Genomic DNA, 22,851 nt, shown 5'->3' with positions numbered 1-22,851 from the left:
TCTTTGTGGCCTCCTCGCTGCCTGCTTTCCACTGTACGCACAAGACATCATAGCTAAGCTGGATGTCAAGACCCTCTGTTTCCATCAGCCTGGCAAGATCATTGTTTACTTTCTCATGGTCCATTAAATGCATCATTCCTGAAGATATCATTCAGTTCAACTTACCAATAGCAACATAATGTAAAGTGTAAACACTAAAAGATGATACATCAGACGTGTAAATGCAATCTGATCAAATTAAACACTATAGGATTCCATGTCCATGAACAAGAAAGGAATATCACTTGAGTCTCTCATGCTTCGATGCTGGAGAAAATGGGGGCAATAGCCCCTTTCTGACTTTAGTAAGTTCTAAAGGGTGATGGGTGTAAATATTTAGTATTTTCTTTCATAAGTATTGAAATTAAAATTATGCATGTAGAACCTCCTCTACATTCTTGTTGTGGCATACATACGGTCATCAAATTGTTGAAGAATTCCTTAAAAAGGTCAAAATAGTTAGATGGTTCATTAGTTCAACTACCTTGACCATTTTTCTTTCCTTTTGAAATGAAACCTCACCCACCTATAAAACCTAAATAAAAGGCAGGTAAATTTTCTACAAAACAATCATGCTCATTTTCTAAAAAAAAAAGTGACAGGCCAAAAGGGCAGGGAGCCAAAGCTCAACCCACGCCAAATCAGCCTGTCGAGCTTTAGGGAAGGAGAATTTGATGCCTTAGAGGAGTTCGAGGAGGTAGTGTGGGCTCTGATATTTAAGTATGCTAATGCCCTTGTTAACTCGCGAGGTGGTACAAAACTTATGCATGAGCGTTGTGTGTTGCTCGCGGACGCTTCCGTGCGGCCCACGAAGCCCAAAGTCTCAGGTCCGTTGGATCTAATCGGATGGTCACAGTCACCCAACACGGAACAAAAACAATCCGCCGTGAAACCCTAATCCATTCACCATCATTCACTCCCGAAAAACATGCGACTGAAGTTGCGCGGCGGCACGGTGGACCTCCTCGTCAGCGCGCGCGTGCAGCGAAGATGCTGCGCGCGGCTTCGCCGAGGTGATCCGCCGTGGCGCAAAATGCGCACGATCAAAAGCATGGCGACTCAAGCAGTGGAGCGGAGTGGATGCGGGAGCTGAGGAGCGTCGGTGCCAACATCAAGGTGAGGGCGTTGTCGCAACAACGACATGCACTGCCAGAACAGTAAGAAGCAAAAGAAAATCCGTTTTTGTGCCCACCGATCAACTTCTAGGTTTTGGGATTTTGTGTTAATGGGGATTAGGGTTTCAGGAATTGGGAAATTTTCTTAGGGTTTTGCAATTTTCGGAACTCCCCTCCTTCTTAGGAATAATCGATGCAATATTTGTTGGATAGGAAAATAAAGGTAGGTGTGGTAACAGAATCCGCATAAAAAGGAGGATAACCGATGCGTTTCCAAAGGTAAGGCATCCATATTTATCTTCTTTTTTTTTCCTTTTTGATTCATCGGCCAAAATTACCCTAACAGACTACGGACTAATTGCTATAACAACATTTTGGCGCCTGTTAGCCCGCAAAAAATTGTCTTTTGGCGCCACATGTGTCTTTATTTATAGCTAATGCGGCTGGGTCATTTTTTCATCTCCACGCGTCCAGCCAAGTGTCCAACCAAGCAGTGAGATGGTGGTGCCCTGTCGTCTGCATGCGAACAGGAGGGTACAGGCCATGCTCCATTTCCTGAAAGCTATTCCATGAGTAGGCAAGTAGAATCCTCCATACCTATACACATGCATAACATTTTGTTATTAGTTTGATTCTGTTCCGGAGCTAATAGCTTTTCTGTTTGCACATATAGATCTCTGCAGTTCCATGAGGTGCAGATGGATCACATGTACCAGCGGTGCTGGATCGTGCGCGCAAAGGTCATCTGGAAAGCACCGATGCGGGAGGGTTTTGATGGTCATCCACTGCTAAGGGCCATTCTAATGGATCAATTGGTAAGTTAAATCTTCATATGACATTGTAATTATGTAAAAATGCTTTGCAAATTTTGAAGGAGAACAATTCATGATCAGCAAATTTAGGGGTTAAACTTTTGCAGTTCCCTGATTAGTTTAGACTGTTTGGTGCCCTTTGTTACTGATTTGTGTGCTAGGTCTCCGTTATAGGAGTTGTACCTATCTCTTACTTGTGATTATTTGTAGGATTTACAATCTATATTCTTGGAGGTGATGATACTCAGAATAATTTGGCTTCTCCTGAACCATATAGACTGACTACTAATGATATATTAATATATTAAACAAGATATTATGCTCATACTGAGGGGCTTTGATGAACTCGATGTTTTTTCAGAAGTAATAGCTAATTTTTCTATGCTCACAACTTGATACTATAAAATAGTGCATTTTATTATCTAATATGTTGGTCCAGCTTCATCTTGGTGTTTGTAATCTTACTTAGTGATGTTTCTTAGAAGTTTCGCACACAACGATTAATTCCTGGATTCTCTCCAGGGGTCAGATGTGTCTGTTTTTGAATCATGATGAGTAGTCGGGGAATAGCAACATGCAGGATACATATACTTGTTTGGATTGCTGCTGCCACACCAAGTCACCAACAACGTGATTGTAACATGAGTGCCTGTCCTGAAACCATTTAGTCTTAGTAGCAAGTAGCTTTAGCTATCAGCATGTATCTATGTGCATGTGGGTTAGTATTAAACTATGGCATCTTGTGGATGAATTGATCTTTGGTTATTCAGATGTGGGGGTGGAAAAAGTATATATAGAGCAATTCTGGTCTATGTGGCAAAAATAATAGAGCTGTATCTATAGTGCTTTATTTTCAGCCCTTAAAGAAATAGTCCGATATTCCCCCAATATATATGAACGTAGCTCGACAAAGTTGATCTTTCCTTTTTGTCTACTAATTCTTGTGTTCTGTAAACAACCTATTACAATAGCTATTGCAATGCCTAACAAACAAAATGGGCATAATAACAGAAAGATATATGCCACAATGGGAACATAACCTAGCTCACTTGTTGCTGCTCAGTTGTGGCTGCTTTCTCAATCAATTGTTGCTGCTCAGTTTAGACTTCACTTTAGTTATTAAATGGTTTTCATTTTTTATAAATGGACTAGAGGGCTGACTTGGCATTTGTTTTTGTGAATGAGTTATGTATATAATTCAAACTGTTGGCTTGGTGAAATTGTGACAGATATTCTTTGCAAATGTATTTTGCCTTATTAGTTTTCATGAAGCTTATCAATCTGATTTATATTTGTGGCAGATTGGTGTTTCTGTTGTGGATAGATTTACCTACTATTGTCCTTAATACTGTACGTACTGATCAGTATAGCAAATGCTAGGCCACATGACAATTTATCATCAGCTTCTGCATGTGTCATTTACTATTTATCATGTATGCTGTAATTTGAAAGTTCATATGCAATGGTTTCATATGAAAGATCATCTAACATCTGATCAAATATATCCCTGATTAGGAGCATCATCTTATATAGTGTATCAATTTTATGCCTTGTAGGGGACTAGGATGGAGGCCATCGCGTGTGGGTCTGATGCTGAAAGGTTCAATTAGGGACTCCGTGATAATCACATATATGACTTTGCCAACGTCGAGTTTGAACCAACTGTGACGCCGTACAGATTTTTTTGGTACCTAGACTCTGAGTACTACATGTCTATGATCACTCATACTACTGTGAACACCCCGGCAAGGCGTATAGAGTTCCCAATATGTCCAAGTGTTTTCATGGACTTCAACGACGTCTACTCACGCCCCCACAGGACGATAGCAGGTATAAAGTCATAAATACATTGCACTGATTTTTTTCTGATATAATACAATATATCCATAAATAACTCATTCCTTTTTACATTTTTGTGTGTATAGATGTTGTAGGTTTAGTGCTTCATGTGATGGATATTCAATATCGGTGGTTGTTCCCTAGAAACATTCCTGTTAGAGACATGGCGCTTATGAACACAAGGTTAGTTGTCTTCCAAAATTTCTTGCCTTTCGAATGCTATAAATGTAGACAAGTTCAACATCATGTATTCACCATACGGGAAAGTGTTGTCTCCGATTTTAATTTTTCATGTTTCTTGCTAGATATATTTTGATAATTAATGATGTGCATAGTAGTTCTGATGAATTTAGTTTTAAATTCATTACTTGCTTTTTCATTCAATAGTTCTGATTGGCTCTTTAGGATAAACATTGTATACGTTATATTAGTCTAACGTACAGCTGAGTTAAAAGCACTTGTACTGTTTTTCCTACCTCATTGTATCCAGAATTGCTTTAACTTGATAAAACTTCCTACTGGTCATCTTTCACACGTGAGTACTAGAAATTTGTTTCCTCAAGTTTCATTCACCTTTATATTCGCTTCGAGACTATAACAATTCTAATTCATTTCTTTCATCGATTTAATATTAGTTGAAAATTGCACTTTGGATTCATCTAATGGATTATTCTGCGATTTGGTGCAGTTAGACTCGAGGCCAATCTAATAGTCTTTTATAAAGTCAGTGTTGAAGGGATTCTTGTGTTTGTCCATGTAGTAAAGTCTCTTATCCATATTGAAAGCAGAAGTTTGAAAGTTTTGATCTATTTACTGTGTTCTTCTGGTTTCCACCACTTTTGGGCTTTGTCAATTCCTTGTACCAGTTTCTTATCATGGTTCAAACATTTGTAAATGTAGACAAGTTCAGGATCTTGTATTTCTTAGCTACAGTTAAACATTGATAACAGGTTTGATGTTGTTTTTCTGCACGTATGGGACATGCACATTGCACGCCATATCACACGTTTCAGAAGGGCCCAGGCCGAGCTCCATTGTTTGGCCGCCACATTTGTAAAGATAAACAGGAATATCGGTAAAATAGAATTCCAGTTCATATTAGATTGGAAAAGTTTCATCTATATCAATATTTATTTCGATTTTATATAATTTAATCCATCCTCAGGTGGCGTGGCGACCACCTATGCGAGCCATCTCATTTTCTAGCCTACTATTGCCTAAGCGAAGGAGCTAGAGGGTGAGGAATCCTACCATTCACATGACTCGATCTATAATGTGTTATTTTTTAATTTTTCTTGTAAATGTGTCATTGTAGATCTATGTGAGATTTTGATTAACAGGCAGCAGGTGTTGAGGCAGATTCGTCATAAAGTTCAAGTGATGTTGGCGAACAGAGAGAATGGTAATATCAACCAACACGTTCAAATCATGAATCACTAGTCAGAATTGTTAGTGTTGGGTCCACTAGGTAGAATAAACATTTTATTTATTCCCGTAGCTGCAACTTGTGAGCCTCTGCAACTTGTGAGTCAGAATAAGGGTCTTATGCTTAATGCCCCTGATGATACAGTAGAAGCTTAGTATGTTTGAGAGTATAGGGTTCTACTTGTTGGGAGTTGTCTAATGCACTTTGCTCTATTATAGTTAAGAACTGGGTGTCAAAGTTTGGAGTTTGCTTTGTCTGGATACCTCTATTTCCTGTCAAGTTTTGAATTATGGTACTATGTTATTCCTTTTTCCAATGAATGCTACATAACTATCTCATGATCAATCTTTTAGAAAGTTTGAAATGGCTTGTCGTTGGTTGACAATGGAAGCTGGTTCTGGGCTTTCTGGCCCTGTCATGTGTATTGTGTGGCATGAATCTACAATGGAGCTGATAGGGGGTTCTCGCTATCGCTTGCTGGTGCCGCCGTGGCCCCTGAGGAGGAGATGAGTATGCTGCAGAAGGTCGCCAATTTGATGTGGAAGAGTGATGGAAATTCATACCAGCATGTTTGGCCGGTAATGAAAAATTACAAACAAATTCATGTTTGGAATTTCGAGCATTTGTTTACCAGAGTTCAGTTGTCTGTTTAGTAGTTTGCTTCTGACAAAGTTTGCTGATTTGGAAGATTGGCTATTGTACTTGATATTTTTTCAGTAAGTACATTGAACGGTTATCTGCTTCTATATTTGCATATTCACATTCAAAGTATATCATTCATCATATACACACTCTCATGCCAATGCAAGATGCCGCTCAGGCAGCCTGTGTGTCTTGTGGTTTTCTGCGTTCTTGGAGATGTTATCCAGAGCTCATCCTTTCTACTGACTCACTACTCACTACGCATAAAGTATGGTACATCTAAAAAAGATGAAATAACAAGGGATTTTATCAGTAGAGTTGACCACATTATGCAGAACCACTCTGGCTTGGGGGTGAAGAAGTTTAGCCTTAATACCCACCCTTGTTCCAATCTACAATGGCAGGAACAACATGATAGGTCCTGTCATGTTTGAAGATTTCCTGGTCCAATTCTGGTACCATACTACCATCAATATCAGACTACTGGAATACAACAGAACCCCATCAGAAAATATAGTGCTAAAAGAACAGCATCCATACTGTAATAGTGAAACATGTTGTAGACTTCTCCTGGAACTTGCAAGGTGCTTTCTGTTCTATTCTTTTTGACAATATGATGTTTCAGTATAGTTGTAGTTGACCTTCAATGCATGGTATGTATCTTTTAGTTCTTTACCGATGCAAATGTATCCGGAGTACCAGTACACAAAACCAGCAAAGTGCATTCGAGGCAAACATCAAAACATTGTACAACACTAAGTGCCAGGTACAAGGGGATGGGCAAGCAAGCAGGCGGGCAGCGGTCCATGCACCATTCGGTGGTGGTTCTCAGCATTACCGGGAAAGTTAACTACTTACACGAGTAAACCAATCAGAGGGGGGGGGGGGTAGGGGGCTCTGCCTATCTAAATCCCCAACAAAATAATCATTAGCAAGTGGAAGAGGGCTACTGTCGGTGTATCAGGAACCGGGGGTCCCCGAATCCCGAGGCCAGGCCAGCCATCCACCACATGGCGCCATCCCGCGAGGTCTCTCCTGTAGGATGAGAAAAGGTCAAGTCCCGGGAGAATGTGCTCGGGGCCACAGTCGGTGGCCCCCGAGTACCCCAGTTCTCCGATGATCCACGAAATCCAAGTACCAGGAAGAAAGTGCTCGGGGAGGTGTACGGTCACCCTCGAGCACCCTAGTCCCCCGACGATCAGGAGAGCTAAGTTCCGGGAGAGAGTGCTCGGGGCTGCGTGCGGCAGCCCCCGAGCACTCGGTTCCCCAAGGGTCCGTACAAGAGTGTTCGGGAGAGAGTGCTCGGGGCTGCATGCGGCAGCCCCCGAGCACTCGGTTCCCCGAGGGTCCGTACAAGAGTGCTCGGGAGAGAATGCTCGGGGAGTGGAACAGTACCCCCGAGCACTCGGCACCTCGAGGACAAGGAAAGGCATTCTCGGGAGAGAGTGCTCGGGGATGTAAACAGTACCCCCAAGCACTCGGTACCCCGACGACCCAGAAAGGCCCCCGAGGGGCCCACCGATGAGGTGTCAACCAGCCAAAGGCTCGAGGCTGCATTTAATGAGCGTGCGTGGCCTGTCGCCTCCAACTGCTCCCGTCGCGCTCAGCGTCAGTTCCTGCCATATTTTGGCAGAGAGGCGTGGGGTCATTAATTGCACGGGTCTCGTCCCGTGCCATCCGGCTTGTCTCGAGATAACGTCGTAAGGACCAAGGCGTTCCGTCTGCCGCACTGCTGTGGCAGGGGAACAAGACAGGGCGGGCACGCCGTGTTGCTCTGCGGCTGTCCGGTGGGCCCTCTCCACGGCGCCCGTTGCCAGGGCATTTATGGTGACGGATGACCGGGCGTGCGACGCATTTTCCACCCCTAGTCACTTCGCCCAGAGGAAATGATGACGCCCTTTCCATTTATAGCGTCTCGGAACTCGTGCCCCCTCCTTCCGTTCGGGGCATGTCGCGACCGGCGGGTACTTAAAGCAGCCGGCGGCACAGAAGCAAGAGAGGCGAAAAAAGAAAGAGAGACGAAGAATAGAAAAACAGAGACCAAGTAGAAAAGAGCAGAGTTGAAGAAGACGGTTAGAGGTAACGGATAGACAAGAGCACAGCGCAAGGGAACACGGTGAGGAAGGCTGAGCCCAGTTCCAGCCGAAGAACAAGGAGCCTCAAGCCCTTAGATAGACCAACATTCTTGTAACCCGCAACATCCTTGAGGGACTTTCTCAGGACAGTTATAGTATCCATACAGGAGTAGGGTATTACGCCCCCGTGCGGCCCAAACCTGTCTAAATTCCGGTGCATTTACTTCTTCTTGCACTAGGTCAGCACCCCCCCACTGGCTGTTGCATTTATTCCCATTTATTTCTCCGACGAACGTATTCAGGATTATCCCCCGGCCAAATATCTAAAAAGGGGTCTATCGGGATCCCTGCGACTGGAGTTAATCCTCCGACAAATGCAAATGAGTGCCGATGAATCTAGAGACCAGTATTCATTGTGTGCCCTTTCCATGGTGACATGCCGATGGGCGAAGAAGAATTGACAGGCGTCGTATGCAACTATATCATGTCAATTGATGATGCTAAGACATTGGAGTAAGCTTCTTATATTCCATTTATTAACAATATAATGTACTTTATTTCGATGCTCATATTCTTAATCACAATTGATCGTTTTACAGGACACAATGGGTGCAAAGTTCGAAGCCTTACCTGATTTGCTTAAGTGTCCAGCAACTCCAAGCATCATTAAAGATGGATCAACCCATGTCCAATGCTTGTTTCAACATGGGTGTTCGGATTCTCGCATACACGGAACACAAAATGTTGAAAAGTGCCAAGAATACGGTTTCAAAGCACTATATGGACCTGCAATTCTGCGCGAGTTTTTATATTCTCGTAAGCATTCTTTGCTCATATTTTAAAAATCTTTGTTTTCTTTCAGATGTTGTCTAATTTTGGACGAGAATCAAAGTATAGAAAATAGCTCGATGTTCGAGAGTTGGTCAAATCGTTACAAAGTTGGACTTTTATGAACTATGATGTCTCACGTTGCAAATTTGTAAGGCTGCTTCCCTTTGTCCATTGGTGATGTTGTTTTCGGTATCCTAATGCCTACCTTTTTGCAGATTCTTATGCCATTTGCACAACATGGCATGTTCTTGCCTTTTGTGTTCGATCAGGAGGACAGAACTCTGATCGTACTTGACTCCAATCCTATTCCAGATTGGTGTAAAGATATGCCATACAAGCAGTACGCACATAAAATTATTCATATTACCAAGTACTATATGCTTGCCATGAGAGTAGCACGCCTTGGGTGGAATGACGATATTTATAGATAGCAACATATACTCCCATCTGGCACTCCAACGGATATATACGGGTAACTTGTTTTGAATGTCACTAGAAGCAATAAGTAATAAGTATGTTTATCTAACACATAGTTTACAATTCATTCTGCTGTAGGTATTTATTATCTGGTTTTTTCGTTTTACAATTTATGTGCGCATGGAATGGTAAAAAGCTACATACGCCAATCTGCACGGTGAGCATATTACTTTATCACATCATTGTATGTACATTTCAAGTTATATTACTATACTTTACACGTGAGATATATTTACATTTACATATATATGATACATGTGCAGGATGGCCAAGCATTGAGGAGGCACTTTTTGATCAGTCTATTGACGTACGATGGGAATTCACGTCAATATGTAATACCTGCAGGTGTACGAAAATATCTTAGCCGTATCGTGGGCAAGACGATTCGAAAAAGATAGTCGTAGAAATAAATCTATTCCTATAGACTTATTTATTTGTACTCAAAGTTGAGTCATATTTGTATTTTAAAACCAAGTTGCAAACTCTATCTAAAAGCGATTTTGTTATTTGTCATGATGCTATATATCTCGATAGTTCTGTATAAATTTGAGATCATTTTATCTAATTTTTATTTTTGTTGTAATAGTGTTAAAAAAGAGAGAGAATTATTAATCCCTAATCCCCGTTCCCCACTCCTCTCCGCGCTCATTTTGGCATTTTGGCGGTCTCCCGCCGCCGCCGCCCGAAAACACCCCCCCCCCGCAACCCCCGGAAAATCTTTAGCTGCGAGGAGAGGGAGTGGAGAAGCTCGGTGGCGATGGCGGGGACGATCTCTCGCGTCCGCCTCGAGAATTTCATGTGCCACTCCAGCCTCCACATCGAGCTCGGCGACCACGTCAACTTCATCACCGGCCAGAACGGCAGTACGCCTCCCTTCCCCCCTCCCACAAAACCCTAGCCCGCTCCCCGCCCATTTCTCTATATCTATTCCTCCTCAACCCCTTGGTGGATAATGATGCCCGTCTCTTCTCTCTTCTCTCGCAGGCGGGAAGAGCGCGATCCTCACGGCGCTATGCGTTGCCTTCGGCTGCCGCGCCAAGAACACCCAACGCGCCGCATCGCTCAAGGACTTCATCAAGACCGGCTGCAGGTTGCGACCGTCCTCTTTCTCCCCCCCCCCCCCCCATAATCCGTGAATCCTTTATCTATTTCTATCTAATCTTCGGGTGGTTTCCGTAAAAGAAAAAAAAAATCAATTTTAGGGCTAGGAATTTCTGAGGATTTTCCGTTAAAGCGTTGCAGTGTTAACTGTCGATATGCCTACCTGTGTGCTGGGGTTTGAGTTCAAGGTGATAACTTTTGGAGGGTTTGAGGTTAATTTGATTCAATATAGGCCCTGTGTCTTGCCTGCATATTTCAACAGATATGCTTCTTTTGCCTGTTTTGGGTTGCTGTGGTGGTGTTTGGCCACTTGGCATCAATGAATTTCGGGAATTCCATGAAAGGTGCAGTCTTTCTGTGCAATGTTGTAATAATTGCGTACAGAAGTTTGTCTTTCCGGTCTGATAAGCATTTGGAATTGGGTTGTATTTTTTTTCTTCTCGAATCGAGCTTTCCCCATTTCCATTTCAAAGAGAAAACGGAAGCACATTGATCAGTTTGCAGAGAACTAGATAAAGGATAGAGAACTAGACTTACGGGGAGAGGAAAGGAGAAAGCTCACAGGGATCGTGTGATTCAGACGAGTAACCACCAGGCAACCAGAGTACAGGGGTAAAGGGGAGAGAAATATTACAAAAACCGCTAAGTCTACAGATCAAGACAACAGCATCACATAAACTCTATTGCTCTGTTGCTGTTCATCCACTGCCAGCGTTCTCTTCATCTTAGTCTTCAGCTGGTTCTGGTGCTGGCTGCAACATTGGGGTTGAACTTTGGGGCTTTGTCTTCATCACTCTGGAAGCAGCAGCCAGTAGCGCCTCCACGCCCAGCAGAATAGTTTCCTGGAATCCACTTCCATACAAGCCTACCCAATACCGGAGAAAAGCACATGCATGATATATTATCTCTCAAGGATGCTTGCTGAGCTTTTTATTGAAACAAGCATTATTTCGCGCTTTCCATATAGCCCAGCAAATTGCAGAGACACCCAAAGTATAAAACGCTTCCCCACGAGGCAGCCATGATGATATCCAGGTCCAATATTGTGTTTGAGGTCTGTTATCAGCCCCTAGACAATCCCCTACTAGATCCCACACCAATTTGCTGATGGGAGACTCAAAGAACAAGTGATTAGCTGATTCTGCTTGATCACAGAAATAACATGTAGGATCTCCCTTCCATTTTCTCCTAACCATGTTATCTTTAGTTAGAATGGCTGAGTTCTCCATCAACCACATAAAGTTTTTAATCTTATGGAATTGGGTTGTATTTAATTGTACTTGGAACTTTGTCTTTATGGGCTGATAATCATTTGGAATTGATGGCCACTTGAGTTGCTGTAACAGCTATGGTTACTGAGTGCGCAATTCTGTGATAGCCATGAGTTACTTTTGAAGATGCAATCCTTGCAACGGATTAGGTGTCATTGGCTTTGATTTCATGGTCACTTTGATCTACAGCTCTTTAGCCTTGGCGTGTTTGTAGCTAATGCACTTTCAGGTTCTGGGTTTACCAATGTTCTGAAATAGTGGGCTACAACAGCTGTTCCATTGGCTTTGATTTCACGGTCACTTTGATCTTTTAGCCTTCGTGTGATTGTACCTAATGTACTTTCAGGTTCTGGTTTTACCAATGTTCTGAAATAGTGGGATACAACAAAGCTTTAGCTGTTCCATCCACTGCCCTCATGCTGAACTATAGAGTATGGATGTAATTTCGCACCACTATTGTCACAAGCACTGGAACAGTAATAGCGATTGGCTATAGCATGTAGAGATAGTGGAAACAGGGAGTGCCACATATCTTCACAATGGGCTAATATGTACAGTTACATGTGACTTACGAATACGGAGAAACACAATATGCTAGATATCCCTAATATCCACCTAAAGCTTGAGGCTTTTGCAATAAAGAATTTGAAAAGAAACAAAACTAAGATTTCTTGCACTAATTTTATGTATCGAGTGGATTTCTGCATCTGCCACGCATATTGTTTCTTTTTTTCTTTACAGTGCTCACTGAATGTTTTGTGTCTCTTCTTTGAGGGCAATTGTAATATATTGCAGCAATGCAGCAATTTATACTTTGTTCAATTTATATTGCAGCTATGCAGCAATTGTTGTTGATATCAACAACCATGGGGAAGATGCGTTCAAGCCTGAAGTATATGGGAACTTAATTATATTGGAACGCAGGATTAGTGAGTCAAGTAGTTCTACAGTTTTAAAGGATCAACATGGTAATGACACTTGATTTATCCTCCCCAATTGTTGGTTGTGTTCTTCAATTTTGAGTGCATTTTCTTGTGTAAAGTTGTTGACACTAAGTTGCCCAATTGTTGGTTGCAGGTTTTCATTCTACTTGTATTCTTTTTTGCAATATTTTTGTAGTTTTCCTTGTCAGAATCCCAGATTTCTCATATCTAAGTTGCATTTTTGTATTCTGATATTTCTTAAATTTTAGCTTCTTGCCTTTCTTATTTATTTAGTCATATTGGTAAGGTTGTTTTGCATATCTCTATTTTATGCTGTGGCTATCAATTTACAATATTGGTCCATTGCATCTTTTCTATTCTTAGTTATCTCGCTCTTTTCTACTTTAACAACCCAAGCCTGGTGGCTCCTTTCCAAGTAGGCAAGAAGTTTACACGCTCTTAAATCTTGATGCAAGACTCTTTACTGTGTATGTTTGCATGACTGCAGAAAATTTGCCTTCTCACCATATAACTGTAGTCAGATAAGCTTTAGGTGTACCAGTATTTACATGCTGTCTTCATTTCCATGTATTTGATAGTTAGAGGCCTATCAAGCAAGAAATGAAGTACTGCAGTATCATGAACATAATAATGGCTGTTGATTCTGAATACTGTCTGAAATGTGAAGTGAAAGTAAATATTGGCAGTAAATTTAGCAAAACAATTGATAGAATAGATATTCATTCTTGTTTATTCACTAACTGTATACGGTTCTTCCAAGAATTCTCGTGTTACATCAACTTTAAATGTCTGCATGTGCTGGAACAGGGAGGAAGGTGGCGCATCGCAAAGATGATCTCAATGAAATAATTGAACATTTTAATGTAAGTTGCTTGTTGGCTTATGGACCTTATGGTTGGTATGCTTAGAATGCTCTTGTTTGTTTCAGAAGCTTAGTTGCTCTTTTATTATTTTTCTTTCGTGCTGACTAGCTAGATATTCCCAAATAGGCAAAGCAAGAATGTAAAAAACACGGTTATTAAGTCGATAACTGCCAAACCATCGAGATGGGAAAATGTGCTAATGTCATCGAGGTGTTTAATTTCATCGCACACATTTCAAATAAAGAATGAAAGGTGTACCTTCAAATTAAAAGTAATAGGGCACGCTAATTGAAGGTCCAGATGGTATCTGCAAATTTAAGAAGCCTGGGGCAAATTCCTCCGTAAAATGAACTGTGTAAAACTTTCATTTGACACTAAATATCTAGTAGCCTCTGGGCAATCTCTACCATTAGTCTTCGACTCTTCTCTGCTAATATAAATAGTGTATTTGTATGTTATTGTTTCTTTCTTCTCCTCTCCCCTTTGTTGCTAACATATATGCACTCTGCGTAAGATACCGGTACTTTCAGCCCATGTGTCTCACTCTCCATGCTAAACACAACTTTCTACCATTCATCTCATTCCAATGTAACCACAATATAACTTTGTGAAGTAGTTCGCAACAATGGGCGTGAGTCCTCACAAGTAACTGTTGGTTTGCATGCAGTAATATTATGTATTACGCCGTCTGAACCAAACATGGTTAGTCTCATGTGTGTTGTGCTTATTGTCTCCCATCTCATAGCTGACATTGACTATGTCTGTTTTGAGCATGAGTCCACATATAGGAGCATTACAGAGGCAGCAGACTCAGCAAATCAGCAGGAAGCAGATGAGAGCAAAACAGAGCTGATTATGCATGAGACAGCATGAGTTGGAAGCCAATACAATTAGCAGTTTAGAGGAGAATGTTAAGGGTATAAGAGTCATATCCTAGTTTAGGGTTTCCCCCATCCACCTCTATATATAGTGCCCATTGGGCCTCAATGTAATCATCCTTCATTTGTCTATCTATACAAAGTTAACATGGCATCAGAGCCTGGTTAGGGTTATGTTAGATCTTGATCTAATCCAGTAACGATCCATCCTCTCTCTCCAGTCGCATGTCTCCTATTCTCCATTGTCCCGTCGCCTGTCTCTGCTATCGTCCATCGCGGAGGATGTCGGGATTCACCCGCCATCGCTGCCCGTAGGTTTCTGTGGCCGCCGCCGCCCGTCCTGTGGCTCATATGTCGCCGCCGTCCAGTTTTCGTCATGATCCGCTTGCCGCCGTTGCCTGTTAAATCTTCGCGGACGCATCGTTTGTCAAGTTCCCGTGGCTCGCCTGCCTGTCGGGATTTGTCTGCCCGCTGCCCGCTTGTCAAGTCCCACCCGCTTGTCGCGGCTTCCCTTCTTCCCTGTCCATTGTTCGCCGACCGGATCCAGCCGCCGCCGTGTCTGCCGATTGGATCCAACCACCGGAGCTCGTCGATGCCAATTGTCCACTCGTCCCGCCGATGGAATCTAGCCGCTGGCCGTTGGGGTCAATGGCCGTCATCCCCATCCTGCGACGCAATTAGCCCATTGTTGTGGAGATGTTGCTTCCTATCTGTCATGGCGCAGCAACGCCGGATTGTCACTGCCCATCCTCTGTCGCCCGTCAGGTCTGTCGCGGCGCTCCAATCGCACTGTCTGTCATGGGATCTATCCCTGTCCATCATCGCTTCCGTGGTGGTGGTGGTGCATGTGGTGCTGCTTCTAGTAGTGTTTTGCTACTTGTGGTTGTGATGCTGCTACAGGGAGCCATCATCGCGCGCTAGTCGTTATGCTTTCCTGTCCTTATGTTGTTGTCCATTGTCGCGCTCTCTATTGCTGCAGCCTCTCAGGGCTGCCATCGCTTTCACTGTCATTGAACCTCTTTCACTGCTGCACAGTTTTTTTGTTACATCCAAATCTGCTGCTAGTATCTCCAGTATGTTGAGTCATGTTTCCGTTGTGTTCGTTGCTCCATCCAAATCTGTTGTTAGCATCTTAATCTTTGTTTTCGTTGAGTCCATCCAAGTCTGTTGCATTCCTTTAGTTCGTCTTAGCCATGCGACTCCACAAATTCTGCTAGTCAGCCAATTTCCTCTTTTGTTTTGTGATTAGCTGAGTCCTGTTGATTTAGCTAATTCCATCGTCATCGATGCGATTTTGCCCTCTTGGTCCCTTTCGTAGCCATCTTGCTACACGGCATGACCAATGGTTGTCTTTGTCGTCATCATGATATTGTCTCACTGATTGCCATCTTGCAACAGTGACTTCTCTATTCTCCCTTCATCTTGATTTGACACATCTCACTATTCTCGTCGTGTTCAAAGTCTTTAAAGCAAGATTCATATTTGAGGTATTTGCTGAAGTACGGGTCGTGAAGGCAGTACCCACTTGTGGAGGAGTTTGTTTTACATCGACATTGTTCAAGAGTTGCATGCTTCGATGCCATCTTCAATATCGGACTTCGGATGTATCAATGTTTTTTTAGTCTAGTGCTTAGTGTCAACTCTTCAAATACAGCATCATTGCATTCACGTTGCATTTGAGGGGGGGGGGGGGGGGGGAGGGGTGTTAAGGGTACAAGAGTCATATCCTAGTCTAGGGTTTCCCTCATCCACCTCTATATATAGTGCCCATTGTGCCTCGATGTAATCATCCTTCATTTGTCTATCTATACAAAATTAACAGAGAATTATGGAAGTAAAGGGTCCATGTTGTATTACTAGTATGTTAGGGAAAGTGGAGTGCTAACATGTGATATGGCACGGTTTGTGGGGAGAGCGGAGAGGGGAGCAGAGGAGAAGATGGATTTGTGGTTTGGATTGGAAGGAGTAACGATAGAGCCTTTGATTGCCCTCGTCATCATGGTAGGGCTCTTCCCCAGTAGGAGGCTCTAATTGGCAAGAACTTGAGGAGTTTATTTCTTGATCCCCACCTAATGACAATCGATGGCCTTTTTATGAGCAGGCCTCTAAGCAAACCAACTAACAGACCAAATCTAATTAACCGTATAGCTAACAAACCAACTGAGTTATCTCATGTTCTGGTTGCTGCTGTCATGTCTAGCTCAGCCACTTTTGGTTATGTCCTCCCGATGAAGGCATCCACAACACATGCTAGTAGTCTAAGCATTCTTACCCAGGATGATTTTGCTAGGAGCAATTGAACTAGGAGTTGGGTTCAATTCAGGAAGAGTCCGAGGATCCTTATAAAAGGATCGCTATATACGTGGTTTGTGGGATACACAAGAAATAAATCTTTCTCCATGATTGGCTATCGCTCAACCCCACTAGTTCTATTTCCTCAATCTATGTCTATCTCCCTCTTCTAATACACTAATTCCCTTCAAGCCATGCCGTCTGACCTTCCTCTGCATTTTAGTTATCCCAATGTGAAACAAGGTTCACAACAATGTGTTTGTTGCTTCTCATTACTGGGCAGATAAGTGTGAACTGTTATCCTTTCTAGTTTCTTTGACAGCATGGAGTATCTTTATGCATGCTTGGAAAAAGGTTGTGCTCCTATCTCATCAAGGTGCTTCATATGTATAACTGTGGGCACTTAAATTTCCATTCACCTTGATGCATCAGTCCATGATGTGGGGTGTTGAGTACCTATGTATGAGTGCTTACTTATTTGTCAGGCAGGCCTTTGTATATACATGTGCGCAATCAATTAGAGAAGTACCTCCTTCGCTAATTTTTCTCACAAGTACATCTTCTGGCCTCTCACCTTTGCCAATCATACTTAGGAGTTAAGACTATGGTAGATTCTCACTTTCTATGCTTCCTCATGCATTCATTCTATAGATCTCTAATTGCTCTTCTGTATCCTGTTCTGCTAGAATACATTTGTAATGTGATAAATTGATATATTTTTTCTTCATCCTGACATATCTGTTTGATTCTTCAGATTGATGTTGAAAATCCTTGTGTAATTATGAGTCAAGACAAAAGCAGAGAATTCCTACATTCAGGAAATGACAGGGACAAGTTCAAGGTAATCAGTTTCATTAGGTTTCTTGCAATACCATCACATGCAACATGTTTTTTTCTGCAATTATTTTACACAATGGAACATCTGTGCCTTATAAACATCACTGGGCTTGTGTAGTCCTACGCTGGATAATTCCCATACTACTTTGGTCATTTTTTAGCTGTTTTATGCAGTGGTTTCGTGAAGCATTCTTCTTTTTAGTTATCTGTCTGCTATTGTCGAATGCATTTTCATGTGCCTCTCAGTGGATTTCGACATTGTATATTAGCATTCTTGCTAGACTGTAAGAGACCATTGTCTCATGAGAATGATGGTGCTTGATTTATTGACAGGCCAAATTTCTGAAGGTACCATACCATTTTAGATGACCTTGAGCCCTAATACGGTGTACAATTGCTGTTGAATTGAGTCCATAAGTGTGCCTTATACCTATGCCTGCTGTGTACTCCTCCAGTATAACTGACAACTGACACTATTCTAGTTTTTTAACGTCTTATACCTTGTGTTTTGTTGCAGTTCTTTTTCAAGGCTACTCTTCTTCAACAAGTAAATGACTTGCTTGTTACAATAAAAGAACACCTGAACAATGCAGACTCTATTGTTGAAGATCTGGAAAAGTCAATTAGGCCAGTGCTGAGAGAACTTGATGAACTCCGAGAGAAGATAAAGAATATGGAACATATAGAAGAGATAGCGCACGAGATTGAGAATTTGAAGAAAAAGTTGGCCTGGTCATGGGTTTATGATGTTGACAAACAAATTGAGGAACAAGCAGTGAAGCTTCAGAAACTCAAAGAGCGTATCCCTGCATGCCAAGAACGTATTGATCGAAATGCAGTGAGTTGAGATCTTTTTCTGGGAACAATTTTGTGTTGTCTTTTCCTTGGAAAAACTCAATGTTTCGTTGTACTTTTTAAAAACTCAATGTCCATATTTGATTAGCTAGCTAAGATTCAATTTCTTGTTGAGTAATGCCATTCCATTATCAATTCAATTCCAATTCCGTACCATTGTAAGCATTTTATTTTATTGGCCAGTCTTCCACCAAATATAAATTCACGACAAGGAATGTTATGAACTGCTGTTTTTCTATTTGCACTGGTAATTTTATCAGAGTACCAGACGATGAAGAGACATGTTTTAATGCATTTTGAATGATCATATATGAAATTTATTTTGATGAATGGAGTGAATTTAGATTAGTACTGTGTGTTTCTTTTGTTGGATCAGCAAGTTAGCACTTGTATATTGTAAATTTATAATACAAGGTGTCACCAAAACTCTTGATACTTAGCAACATTGTTGTTCTGAACATGTTTAAAACTTCTGCACTTGGTTCTTTCCTGGCCCAATTCAAGTAGTCATTTATTCATTTACCAACTAACCTGTTGAAAGGGAATGCCGTGCTTCAAGTTTTATTGTTTTAGCAGTTTATTTGATATTTGTCCTACTTCCTGGGTTCATGGTAGTTATGTTTTGGAATATGTGCTAAATTCATGGTTGTTACGGCGGCGTGGCGTGGCGCGGCGACCCACCACCTTCACGGCTTTACAGCGACATGACGCGTGGCGTGGCGACGCCATACACACGTGGCGAATAGAAACATTATAGTATAGGATATTAGCACAAAAGATAAATAGCAATGTAAATATAGCACAAAAGACATAGCACTCTCTCATCAATCATCATTCAAAGTTTCAAATCTCTCATCTCTCAAAAGTCATCCAATGCAAACTCATCGAAATCGTTTGAAGCATCCATGTTCTCCGCATCATCTTCAGTAGCATCCATTGATTTGTCACCAAAATCATCAACATCAACATCATCCACAATGATGTCTTCTTCCTCTCCTTCCTCCTCATCATCTTCAACCACTCTTTCTTCTTCAACCACTCTTGATATATGTCTTGCACGACGAGCGTAGGTCCTAGGAAGGTTACGACCTCGAAGCTCATGTGATGCACCAATTGCTTCATCAACTTGGTCCCATGTGATGTCCAAAGCACTAGAACATTGAGGTTGGGTCGTTGGATCAACCCATTCATTTTCCCAATCAAAGTCTTCCATAACCAAAGGATCATAGCTTTTACCCGCTTCCTCACGGTGTTTTTGGAACCTACTAGTCATTTTCCGATTGTAGGCAACATAAACCAAATCATTCAATCTTTTATGCTCTAGCCGGTTTCTCTTCTTTGTATGAATCTACGAGCAACCATAAAAGCAAGCGAAGTTAACAAAAATGTATTATTAATTTTGCTAATTGAAATGTGAAACTTGAGTACTTCACTTACAAATTCAAAAGTGCTCCAATTACGCTCACAACCAGATGATGAAGCACAAAGACTAACAATACGCTTAGCAAATCTTTGTAAGTCAATAGATCGGCCACCATACGCACGCCACCAATCAACTAAATTGACAATAAACATGCATATATTACGGGTTAAGGTGTAAATAACATGTTGTAATTAAAATTTAAAATCACTTACGAGGGTTCTTTGACTTCATAGTTTGAAGGGCCATACAATTCTTGAAGATGCCTCCACGTTGATCTTCGTAGAGCATGGATTGTTCTTCAATTTTGTTTCGAAGGGTCTCATCTTCCACCATTCGTGCAAGCACATCATTGAAACAACCCCTTAGGTGCCCAACATATTCATCATTCTCTTTTTGGATGGCATAGAATTTTCCTGGGTTCAAAAAGAGGGCAGCACCATAGAGCGGGGTGTCCATTTGCCTATCCCAACGACCCTCAATAATTTGTAAGATATTATTGAGCAAGCTTCTCTTGTTTTCAGTACAGAAGGCGGCCTTTATCCTCTCTTTTGCATGATTCATGAGAGAAGCAACCTCTGGCATGGCAGGCCTCTCATCACCATCAACCACCCTCAACACAATGATAAGTGGTAGAGAAGCTCTAAGGCAATCCTCAACAGAATTCCAAAATTCCCTAGAAAGCACAATATCATACACTTTTTTCCCGGCCTCTGTCTTTGCTAGTTTGCAACTCGTCCAATCATCAGAGGTAAACAGATATCTCAATGCATCTCTATGCTTGTGCAAACTTTGTAAGGTGAGAAATGTGGTAGCAAACCGAGTTGCTGCTGGTCTCACAAGATCCCTACCACCTGTCTTCTCCCTCATTGCACTAAGAAGTCTTCCATGCCTATAGATGAAAGTAGTGACATGACGGGCACGTGAGATAGGCTTCTTGAATGCCTTCAACTTTCCAACATCTTCCAACATAAGATCCAAGCAATGTGCAGCACAAGGTGTCCAATAAAGCGTAGGAAACCTCTCCATGAGAAGCTTTCCCGCTGCCTTATAGTTAGCCCCATTGTTAGTGACAACTTGCACAATTTTATCAACGCCAATGTCGCTTATTCTCTTCTCTAACAAATCAGCTAGCATCACTTGATCATGAACTTCACTTGATGCATCAATCGACTCTAAGAAGAAAGTCCCCTCCGGACTATTGACTAGGAAGTTGATCAAATGGTGCCCTCTCCTATCCGTCCATCCATCTGACATTAATGTGCAACCATATTGCTTCCATGCATCCTCATGCCTCTTCCTCAAATCATCTGTTTCCTTAACAACCTTCTCGAGTAATGGCTCCCTAAGCTCATGGTAGGTAGGAGGCTTGTACCCAGAACCATATTGTGCAGTGGCCTCTATAGCAATCTCAAATTGCCTAGAATTTGCGGCATTGAATGGTATGCCACACTCATAAAAGAACCTGGCCCACTCCAAGTTGACAGCTTCTCTTTCTTCTTTTGTCCTCATGCTAGCTTGGATACTGATCTGAGAAGGACCCTTCGAATGTCTTTCTTCCACAACCTCTTTTGGAGTTCTCCTAAGCATTGAACCGACTGACTTTGTGTTGGACTCTTTTGGTGTTCTGAACTTCAAAAAGCTAGATTGTTTCCTTTTGGCAGCTGTCCCTGAACTAGGATGCACAATGCTTCTAGAAGCATCTTGGGACTCCTCTGTCACATCAAGCACATCATCATCTTCTCCTTGAAGCTCTCCATCATCATCAAGCAGAAGTGGTCTCTTCTTGCCCTTCAAAGCAGCTTGCATCTCCTGAGCAATAGCTGGTGTGGTTTTGGCACACTTCAGAATATCTCCATAACCACCCACAAGATGCTCCTTGAGCCTTGTAATTCCTCCAGTTACAGTTCTATCACACAAGCAACACTGCAAGAGATCTCTATTACCAATAGTCGGCCAAAATGCATATTTCCATCCAGGATCATTTGACCTTCCTGGCTTGCGCTTTGGATCAGTCTTTGGATCATAATTTGATGCGGCGTCCGAGGCCTCCGCACTTCTAGTCCCTTGAGTAGCCATGTTCTGAAAACAAAGTGACAACAACTAAGAATTTCAGCAACTAGAGATAATTTCAGAAACATGAAGCAGGATCAGAATGTCTGACTCCATTGTTGTAATTTTATATGGTACCAGGTGCTCCCATGAAACAATTTAACACTTTATTTACGGAAACAAAACATAATTTGCAACCATTATGTCTCTGCGGAAACAAAACATAATTACACAGATTTCTAAGATAATATGTAGCCTCCACTGTTTGAGACTTACAGATTCCATTGCTTTAGATTTTCCGCATTTGCCTGCTGGTGGAAATATTTTGCTGGTTCAGCTACTAGTGCAAACAAATTATTTGATCTTACTTCATAGTATCCTATCCTAAACATAATCAGTCGTAAGGGTGATTTGTGAATGGCTGAATGCACAAAACAGAGAGGGGGTGCCGGGTGCGGCTGACCGGCCAAGCCCCAAGCATATCTTTGTTCTTTGACACCAATTGCTTGAGTGACCAGCCATACAGGCCAACACATACCGGGGAGCACGGCGCACGGGAGCAGAGAGGGATGTGTAGCACTGCGGCGGCCCGGCGGAGGAGGAAGTGCAGCGGCCCGGCAGAGGAGGAAGTGCAGCACTGCAGCAGCCCGGTGGAGGAGGAGCTGTAGCGGCTCCCGGCGGAGGAACTGCACGGCTGTGGCCCGGCGGAGGAACTGCACGGCTGTGGCCCGGCGTAGGAGGCTGTGGCCCGGCGGAGGAGCCTGTGGGCTTGTGCCCCGGCGGAGGAGGTACTGCAGCGCCCCGGCGACTGAGGAACTGCTGCGGCCCGGCGGAGGAAGAAGATGCTGGCCGCTGCGCCCCGGCGGAGGAGGAAAATCCTGGCCGCTGCGCCCCGGCGGAGGAAGAAGCGGCGCCGGGGGAGGATGCGGCGCCGGAGGAGGATGCCCGGCGGAGGAGGAAGCGGCGCCAGAGGAGGAAAATCCTGGCCGCTGCGCCCCGGCGGAGGAAGATGCGGCGCCGGAGGAGGATGCGGCGCAGAGGAGCAGAGAAGGTGTTCTGTTCTGGACTTGACTCTTCTAAAT

At 42.7% G+C, this 22,851-nt stretch overlaps 2 protein-coding genes and 1 long non-coding RNA gene across 6 annotated transcripts in view; 2 read left to right on the top strand and 1 right to left on the bottom strand.

Annotated features, from left to right (window-relative positions):
* The first annotated feature begins 1,830 nt into the window (after positions 1-1,830).
* LOC133901251 (uncharacterized) lies at positions 1,831-3,988 on the top strand. The gene is made up of 3 exons (XR_009906696.1): positions 1,831-1,969; positions 3,523-3,796; positions 3,892-3,988. It is a non-coding gene; the product is annotated as an uncharacterized LOC133901251 (long non-coding RNA).
* A 5,932-nt stretch (positions 3,989-9,920) lies between these two features.
* LOC133902491 (structural maintenance of chromosomes protein 6A-like) overlaps positions 9,921-22,851 on the top strand; it is a 30,887-nt gene continuing 17,956 nt past the window's right edge. The window contains exons 1-6 of one of the 3 annotated variants that reach the window (XM_062344096.1): positions 9,921-10,119; positions 10,241-10,346; positions 12,463-12,596; positions 13,380-13,435; positions 17,360-17,446; positions 17,960-18,280. In XM_062344096.1, coding sequence (XP_062200080.1) covers positions 10,014-10,119; positions 10,241-10,346; positions 12,463-12,596; positions 13,380-13,435; positions 17,360-17,446; positions 17,960-18,280 — 810 coding nt within the window. In that variant the 5' untranslated portion in view covers positions 9,921-10,013. The remainder of the gene's footprint in view (positions 10,120-10,240; positions 10,347-12,462; positions 12,597-13,379; positions 13,436-17,359; positions 17,447-17,959; positions 18,281-22,851) is intronic. The other 2 variants (XR_009906869.1, XM_062344095.1) reach the window with 2 other exon arrangements.
* LOC133902492 (uncharacterized) lies at positions 19,072-21,819 on the bottom strand. 2 transcript variants are annotated; one of them, XM_062344097.1, is made up of 3 exons: positions 19,933-21,819; positions 19,735-19,853; positions 19,072-19,645 (listed from the first exon to the last, which is right to left on the bottom strand). In XM_062344097.1, the coding sequence occupies exons 1-3, from the start codon at positions 21,794-21,796 to the stop codon at positions 19,157-19,159; spliced, it is 2,472 nt and encodes an 823-aa protein (XP_062200081.1). In that variant the 5' UTR covers positions 21,797-21,819; the 3' UTR covers positions 19,072-19,156. The 2 variants fall into 2 exon arrangements, with proteins under 2 accessions (XP_062200081.1, XP_062200082.1); XM_062344098.1 differs by having other exon boundaries at positions 19,969-21,819.

Source organism: Phragmites australis, chromosome 20 (assembly GCF_958298935.1).
Source record: "Phragmites australis chromosome 20, lpPhrAust1.1, whole genome shotgun sequence".
In the NCBI taxonomy this organism is placed as follows: Eukaryota; Viridiplantae; Streptophyta; class Magnoliopsida; order Poales; family Poaceae; genus Phragmites; species Phragmites australis.
This window is presented reverse-complemented; position numbering and strand designations above follow the sequence as displayed.